The sequence below is a fragment of the Leuresthes tenuis genome, unplaced genomic scaffold (assembly GCF_036924035.1).
Source record: "Leuresthes tenuis unplaced genomic scaffold, fLeuTen1.0.hap1 SCAF_4, whole genome shotgun sequence".
Taxonomy (NCBI): domain Eukaryota; kingdom Metazoa; phylum Chordata; class Actinopteri; order Atheriniformes; family Atherinopsidae; genus Leuresthes; species Leuresthes tenuis.
The window spans coordinates 10,219,245-10,228,395 of record NW_027325358.1 but is presented as its reverse complement, the minus strand read 5'-3'; the positions used below and the strand labels follow the sequence as shown (position 1 = coordinate 10,228,395).

General features: G+C 39.8%; 1 protein-coding gene across 1 annotated transcript; it reads right to left on the bottom strand.

Moving 5' to 3' along the window:
• Positions 1 to 1,362: 1,362 nt before the first annotated feature.
• dusp5 (dual specificity phosphatase 5) lies at positions 1,363 to 6,390 on the bottom strand. The gene is made up of 4 exons (XM_072384529.1): positions 5,907 to 6,390; positions 4,945 to 5,084; positions 4,085 to 4,304; positions 1,363 to 2,085 (listed from the first exon to the last, which is right to left on the bottom strand). Exons 1-4 carry the CDS (start codon positions 6,268 to 6,270, stop codon positions 1,679 to 1,681), a joined length of 1,131 nt encoding a protein of 376 aa, XP_072240630.1. The 5' UTR covers positions 6,271 to 6,390; the 3' UTR covers positions 1,363 to 1,678.
• Between the last annotated feature and the right edge of the window lie 2,761 nt (positions 6,391 to 9,151).

Genomic DNA, 9,151 nt, shown 5'->3' with positions numbered 1-9,151 from the left:
GTCCATTCTAAAATCCTTCTATTAAACTCTGGGCAGAATAATATGCACATGTCAGGTGGAAGAAATGACACTCAAGAAGAAAGTTGTTGGTATTCACACTTCATATGTTCTAAATCGGTGAAATAAATAGAAAAAGTTGCAAAGAAAAATTGAAGAATTGAAAAAAGGACTCAAAAAAATAAATAACTTAGTTATGCAGCAATTGTGACATTCTGGGCTGTTACTGATACAAAGTAGCTGGTAAAGGACGATGATTTGGCTGATGGCCTATTATTATTGTAATGTATTTTCTCTTTAATGTCAGGCAAGCAATTAAATACAAATGGTTAAAAATAAATGAGCAGTTTTTAAATTTGTCAGCCCTTCACCACACTATCTATAACTGAGCACAAATTAGTCCATACAAATGTGTCAAACCTTTTATCTAAAAAGATCATTTGGGTAAAAAAAAAGTAACTGTTTCACAAGACTTTTTAGTGTGTTAGATCAATACCAACTGTATGACTTTTTTGAACTTGCATGGCCCAACACATTTTTTTGTGTCCAACAAATTAAATGGAAAAAGTCAATGCAAAGTCACTGTCAGACAAAGTCAGTGCGACACAACCAGGACACAGCAGATAGATACTGTTCACTGCCATCATTATTGTTTTCCTGTTTGCAGATAGGATTATTTGTATGTTACAAATTATTTGTCTTACAATTTCTGTCATTATATTTCTAATTTTATTTACTTTTTTTATTACTTGTTATGTTTCTTCATATTTTCTGCCACTTCTAGTTATTAATGTGTCCTTATTCATTCAACTAATCCTTTCAAGATTTATTCTGTTTTGTAGCACACCTAATACTCCACACCACAGTTTTCTATTATCAAAAGAACAACAAGTTCTTTTTAAATCAAGGTGTTTGTATGTGGCTTCTTTTCTGTTGTCTCATGTCACATTGATTCAAGTATTTATGATTAAAATAAAAAGACTTGTTTGAGTACCAAAAATGTGCAGCGTGACTATATCTCAAGAAAATAGGACTGCTTATCTGAATCTGCTCTTAAAGACACACTCAAAGTCACTGCAGGTGTCACTGTTGCCTCTTTAGTTGTATTTTGCCCCGTCAAGGCAAAACCTATTCACTGAAAACAAGGAAACTAAAGTTGTAATTGATTTTTCATTTGTGAGAGGAGAAATAAATTCAGTTACTTGAAAAAGTGCAGTTGCACTTACATTTAATGTCTCACCCGCGCCATCCATACCGAATACAATTGCTACAATGATAACATGACAATTTTTTGTGATGAAAACATTTATTAAACACATATTAATAACCACATTGTTGAAAAAATCACCATAGTTTTCAAATAAATTAGTTTTAAATGCCTAACTGTATTTGTGAATAGGCAAATGAATCACAATATCAGCCTAAGGCATGTATATTGCGGTTTATCACTGTGCTGTGTTGTTTCATCACTGCAGTTCAGAAGACAGGAAAACAGCATCAGTGTCTGCTGTTCGTAGATTTATTTAATAGACCTCCAGTCGTTTGAAGTGAAAACTATTCTCTTGACTCTTCATTGCTTCTGTTGCTCCAGTCTATCTGATCTGCTGGTTTCAACACCAGGCACACAGACAGCATTGATTCTTTTATTTTCAAGTAAGACTACAAGCAGTCACAGATCATTTTAAGGCAGTGCAGTTATTGGGCTCAGTTTGAACTGGTGGTGGACTGGGGACTGCAGGCAAGAGGTAGGGAGGGTGAACACAGACGGCTCAAAGTTTTTGGTGTTAAAGGTGGCGGTGAAGTCATTGGCAAAAAATGAGGCCGACTCCTGGACACAGGGAGTGGCTGGTTCAGGTGTGGCAGCGAGAGCCGGGGCATTGGACAGCACCTCTGACTCAAACTGCAGCAGCTGGCCCATAAAACTGAAATTTGGTGAGATGACCGCCCGCCGCTGCTTGATGATGTCAAACGCTGCATCCAGCCGCAGCTGCTGGGTTCTCATGATGTAAGCCATGCAGATGGTAGGTGAGCGTGAGATGCCTGCTTCGCAGTGCACCAGGACCTTCCCTCCTGACTGCTTCACATGATCTGGAAGGAAAAGAAAAGGGCACGTCCGTGTTAATGTTGTTTTTTTTCTTCTTGATCATCAGTAAAATGTTTATTCAGAGCTCAACCTTGAATTTAATTATTTGACTTGAGTGTGCAAAGTGTTTTTATCTATTTTTTTATTTGTATGTCTCTATATTTATATATTTAAAGTATTGTAATTTAAAACGAATCAGCAGGGAGTTTGAATCAGCAGGTATCCACACTGTGGTATCATTGCCTGTTCCTGCTTAATTCTGAGAATACTTCACACGGCAGTAAAAGCTGGATAATATGGACAAACTGGCACACAGAAATTCAAACCCATCCTATACCAGTTTCAGTGCTGCACACAAAGACTCTTCTTTAGCTCGTGTTAGTCACAGGACGCAGCTGCTCGTGCAATTTTCTTCTCCTGCACTGCTGTGCAGCCGCCACGTTCGCTGTGGCACAGACGCATGTTCTTATTTAGCTGCACTCCTATATGCTTATCAGTATATTTCAATGTCTGCGCGCAGCTCTTTCATCCGTCTACGTCTCCCTCTTGATATGTTCTAGATTTCACTGATTCTTAGAGTGGAAACACGTACGTGTCTCATTTTCTGTCTTGCATGTAAGTCTTGTGTACTTACAGACTAACCTGTAGACACCTACACATTTCTCCCTCTGTTTCAGAGACATAGTGAGGGCCAATTATGTTTGTTCCTGAGAATCACTGCAGGGAACTGAGTTCTGACAGCTCTGATTCTTGATAAAATGCATGAATGAATCATAAAATTCAATCTAGGGAGGAAAATATAGCGTGAGTGTGACACCAGCTGTGGGTGTTTTAATGACCATCCTTTGGCTGAAGATGACATGACATGCTTCAGTGGCTGTTTTTATTCAGGATGTCAATAATATTTATTATTTCCTCCCCAGCCTTACATCAGCCACTCAGTCACAGTTCTGATTTGCTGATTGATTTTAATTTGAGACCAACAGACCTGATTATTTGTGGACACTGCATGTCTAATCACTTGGCGTAGCTGCTGAATATCAGAGGTCTGAATATAGGCTAAACCTGCTCCTGCGCAGTTTTCTGCCTTATGTAATAGCCAGGCTTACGTAGAGGCTGCATCCCCAAAACAATACACAATTCCAGCAATAGCTGCCACCCAATACAGGTCCGTCAAGCTGCTTGTGGGTGAGCTTTGTCCTTGGTTATACATGGCTATAAATATCCATCAGCACATTGTGTACATCCATGCTGATGCTATCTACTACCTCTCCCCTGTCCCACACCCTGTCTTTTCTTCTGTAACACATTTGCTGACCTGCGAGCCAGACAAACCAAAATGCTCTTTTGTTGTGCGTGAGTCAACTAGTGTTTATGCTCCACCCTACCATCATAAACAACTGTTTGTGTGTCAGCTGGCCCCTAAACACTTCCACCCGTTACAAAACAGCTCACCCAGTTGTCACACTGACTGACCACACCCGGCAGAGTGTGATTTGGCCTGAGCAGCGATGACGGCATGGGAGCGTCTTTTGCAAGTTAAGACGGGGGAAGGAAGGGAGGGTATGAAGGAAGTGAGCAAATCCTGACTGACAGAAGACTGGCTGGATATGTTGGTGGAGGATTGAAGGCTGGTGATCAAGTTAAACTGATTATTGCTGGGTTTCTTATAGCCCTCTATTTGTGAATGACAGCAGGTGAGGGGCTGCAATAAAAGCAGCCTCATTGGAAGACACTTATAAGTAGGCATTCTATGAATAGAAGTCTCTCTAACTGACTGGGTATTTTTAAGACTTGGGTAATGTGGCATTATAAATACTCAAAATCTAATATTCTTCCAGGAAAAGACTCCCAGCTGGATGCTGACACCCTGTATTTCTGGTTTAAATGGTTGAACTGCTCTGAGCTTCGTGAGTTTATATGACAACAAAACATTTTTAAAAAATCTATCCCATAAATAAATAAAAACAGGAAAGGAATCTGCATGCATTCAGTTTCACTCACCTATAAACTCTATGGCCTCTTGGAAGTGAGAACTGATGTCGGCCATGTGGTTGTCCTCCACTGGGATCCACTTGTAATCATAGTGGCCCTTGGTTGGCTGCAGGTCCCGCCGTGACACGTTGAGCAAGGCCGTGATGTGAAGGTCGCTGAGATAGTCTTGTCTAGAGGCGTGGTAGGCACTACCGAGGTAGAGGAAAGGCAGGATCTCTACGGGTTTACCCTGAAGTGCAGAAATGGGGCAGAAAACAGAGATGTGAGTGCAATGCTGAAGGAGTAGAACACACAGCTCTCTGGCAAGACATAACATCAGACTGCCAGCCTTGATGCATCTGCTTCTACCCTTCCGCCCCTGAGAAAGTGCACCCATTTTCCAAACCACAACATCTAAGCACCTGCCAGCGGAACATTATGTTCATTTGCAGACTAAAAGCACAGGAAGATGGAAGAATGATACCCGCTTTTATCTAAGCCATTAGGTGCAATAAGCCAGTGTGTCAGCCACAGAGATCTTTCAGATCTAAAGCTGCCTCATGTTTTCTATTTTGAGTGGACAAGACAGGGGAAAGGTCAGAGATGAAAGAGTTTTTTTTTTCTTCTTCTAAGGGGTGTCCCGATATCAGCTGGGCATCACTGAATGGCTGCTGTCATTTTGTGCCAGATATAAAAAAGGACTGGGGAGCAGGGAAGGTCACAGAATATCATATTTATACTGAGAAAATACTTTGATGTCAAATATAAATGTCTCTGATCTCATGACAGTGCGTTTAAACTTAAAAATAAAACCTGACAGTTGCTGTGTGCTCTGTGGCTGCGTGGGAGAGATGGAGGGGAATACTGTTTTGAGAAGGGCGTTTCCATACCTGATCGTAATCTGGTTTGTGGTGAGAAAGCTTCTCGCTGTGGCCGTTGACTTTTTTCTCGGTTTCAGTTCCGCTGTGGTCAATGGTTTTCACCTCAGTGCAAAGTTCAGGGTATTGAGAGTGGAAGTTCTCGTATCCTCCTTAGAGAAGTAGAAAAAAAAAAGAAAGAAACATGAGTACACCTTTCAAGAAAGAGGCTTAGAATAACACCACCTCTACCCTCTAATACACATCTTGTGAAATGGCTGAGTTTATGAAACAGTCTTAGCAGCGGATTACAGCCTTTATAACCTGGTTATAGACGCGTAATTAATTACAGGAGATCGCTCTAAAGGACCGGTAATCCTTTTAGGGTAACATCCTGAGGACGGAGGAGAGACAGACGGAGATGGATGCATTACACCACATTATCACAACCCTCGAGAAACTTATTTAGCTGAAAGAGAAGGTTTCTTTCTCAACAAAATTCGTTGCACCACCAATTTGCCTGCGTTTCTCTCTGACTCATCCGCTCCACTGACGCACGCATTTATCTAAGAAGTCAGAGAAAAAAATGTCGGCTTCTCCAAACGCAGGTAATAAGGGACAAAGACGAGTTGGCGATTGTATAAGTATTAATACAGAAAGTGTTGATGCAGCCTTTTAAGGACTGTTCCGTCACTTAAAGGAAACATCGCATCACACTAATTCACAATCAGAAGCAAATGCCAGAGGAAATTAAAATGTTAACTATAATGTTCATTCTGGATAAAGATTTTTAGATTCACGAACGATTAGCCCAAAAACACATTTCTAAAAAGTTTGATTAAATGTGAACAATTGCGGCTACTAATGATTTCGGTGACTGATTTTGAAAGCCGATTATAAAGGAAACTGATCACCCCCCCCTCCCCAACACACACACACACGCACACACACACACACTCTGAACTAAAATGGTTGAATTTTTCCAAAGCTCTCACCTTTCAGGAAACAGATGCTTGCCCCGCTCGCTAGATGTGAGAGGGTATTTATTACTATTTGTGCTACACTGTCCTTTTTCAGTTTTTGCCAGTGGGACGTCCGGTCATCGAGAGCAACGATGGCCGAGATGCTCCCCTCCCGAAGGCGAAACAGGGCTGTCTCATCCGGGATGACAAACTGCAGAGGCACCGGCCCTCCTCGAGATCTCCGGACCACCACTGAGTTGAGATTAACGTTGACGGAGCCTTTGATATTAGAGTTCGTGAAGGAGAAATAAGGTCGGCAATCCACAATAAGGCAGCTCCCACACTCCTTCCTGATGATTTTCTTCAGACGCCGGCAGTCAATGCTGGAGACTTTCATTTTGACGTTTAGCAGTTGTTGTTATTATTGCCTAAAGAATGAGACGGTATCACTCCTAAATGCGGGCGAACGAAGAGCCCCGTACGCGTCTTTGCCTACATTTCCTCCAAGGGGATTCCGGCCGATCAGTTTTATGTGAATGAGACCTCCGGCGCGTGACGTCGCGAACCATATATGGACACCGGTGACGTCTGACGGTAGGAAAAACCCGCCCACGTCTGTGACTCTGCTGTGACTCCGCCCGCGGGTCTGGTAAATAAGAAACTCTACAACTGCGGTGTGTTTGCTTCAGTCATTACTCACAGCGTGTCCTCTGTCGGCATATACGCTGGTTTTTTGCACTTATAGGCCCCACTTCGTGCTTACTGACCATTTAAAGCACAGAATGGCAGAGTTTCAAAAGAAATTATACAGCCAATTGAAAAGATCCTAACAACAGCAATACTAGTCAAAACAAGTGCAGTGTGTTGGAAGGAGACACATATTACAGTATAGCCCCCATGCCATTGGAGGATTTAATGCAGGTTATTATTCAGGCAAGGTTGGAGAATCATCACTTTGTGATCTGTGGTGAGATCAATGCATACACTCAGGAAAGAGATGATGTGGAAAATGAGGATATTTATAACATGGATCATCTGGAAACCATATATCATAAACATAAAATGATGCATTTACAATGTGAGAGAGGGTCAGTTGATGTGTATTGGTGCTGCAGTGTTGAATAATAGAAAGCCTGTGGTTTCATATTATGAATGGGAGATGAGGACAGTGCAAAATGTGGGAGTGGCTACTGCTGCAGAACAAATATTTATTTATTATTCTCAGACTCTCCATCTGTTCATCGGGTTTTCGGTTCATAATTGTAGCCATAACTAAGATAAGCTTACAGTAGCCTTGCTGTTTTATTAATTTCACAAAGACATTTGACATGGTCTGGAGATAAGCACTTTGGGATAGATGATCAAAAACTGATGATTTTGAGGAGCACTTGTTATTATATATAGTTATTATTACTAAGTGACAGAGAGCATGCTAAGTATGATTAGTCGATGGTTACATGAACCTTATAGTACTGATGCATGACAGCACAACAGTCAAGCTCACCACAGAGATTGTTTGTCTGAGGGAAATGACAGGAGATGTTACAAATATTTAGATATTAAGCCTTCTAATTTAACAGCTAATTTAAAATGGCTTTTAGAGATATAACATACAATGATTCAGAGAAATGTTTGCTATCTCAACCAAATAGATATGATTTAACATAAAACGTAAGATTGGAGCTGTGTCAACTTGTAATAAAATACAATATGTAGAGGTTAAAAGAGATTAAAAGAGAATCATTGGTTGTTGGGTGGGACTTTTGAGCAGCAAGCAAGACAAGGTATGCCATAGTAATTAGGATTTTCTATCTTAAATGTCAAGTCAAGTCAAGTCAAATTTATTTGTAGCACATGTCATATTCAAAACAATTGGAAGGAGCATTAAAAATACATAAAAGACTATAAAGAGAAACAAATTAAATTATTAAAGTTAAATTAAGATTATTAAAAGCAAGCAACAATCTAGATAAATTAAAAGCTGTACAACAATAGAGTTTATATCTCAGTTTCTATTATTCGTTTTAAACACCTCTTAAATCAGGCTTGAACAGAATTGTAGTGATATCAACTGACCTAAAACGACTGAAGTTTAGAAGCTGAAAGACCCATTCATACAGACTGGAGTGGAGAACTAAATATGATGTCACCTTGTTACCTGAGTTTAAAAAGAAGTTGAAGTTTGAAGTGTATTTATTGTAACCAAATCAGCTGTGATCTCAGACAGGGAAATAGAAAATGTAATTTAAGTGATGATAACTGTTGGGGGCAAATACAATTTATTAAATACAAATATTGAGATAATACAAAACAGAACAAATCAAATTCAAAAGTATTAAGGTTATCGTCTACCAGTGATTAAGTCAGTGCTTTCACTGCAGTCTGAGAATTCAAAAGTTATTTGTAAACTGTTCTTTTTACACTAAATTAATTGGATCAGCCTCAATTGTTGGTACTCCTTAGTATTTTAGGTCATCAAGAGTGAACTGAAAGGAAATTAATTATAAATTAAAAACACAGTTTTTTGTTGTGAGACACGATGAAAATTTGGTCTTTTACAAGGATAGCGAGTATTAGTCACCTTTAATTTTCATATTTTATCTAATTTTCTATCATAAAACAAGGAAAATAATAAAAAGTGCTTTGCATTTGGCGGATTTGCTTTGAATCTACTTAAATAAAAAATTAAGAAATCTATTCAATGATTGCATTTTACCTATAAATTGATCGAGTTTTTTGAGTGATTACTCACTTGAATCTCTATCAAATGGATATGAAATGGCAGATAAGAAAATATAACCACACACAGAAAATATCACAATGAAATCGGAGAATGAACCCACACACAGTCTCACAGGTAACACGACTTATAGTGAGAGTAAAAAGAAATAATCTATTATTATATGAAAATCAGTGGCTACCACTCCCATTGTGTTCCAAATCCTCAAAGGAGATTTTTGTGTCAAGGGTTTATGAATAATCCCCCGTGTAGTGCTCAGTAGTGTGGGGAGTTTCAGGAAGAGATCAGATGAAGTAGCTGACAACAGCAAACCTCTAACTTCCGCTCAGTCCCATGTATAGCCCAGAGAACCAGCCTGACATCCATCCAGCATCCCTCAGCATGTAAGCCTAATCCCCTCAAATGAATTAACAGGTTTAAACGTCACACTGCCCGTGCGCACATGATGTGCAATCAATCCTGACACACAGCTCAGCACTGTATTTGGGTTTAGTTGGCATTTGTATGTAAATATGTTGCCAACAGTGAGCGTAGCCTT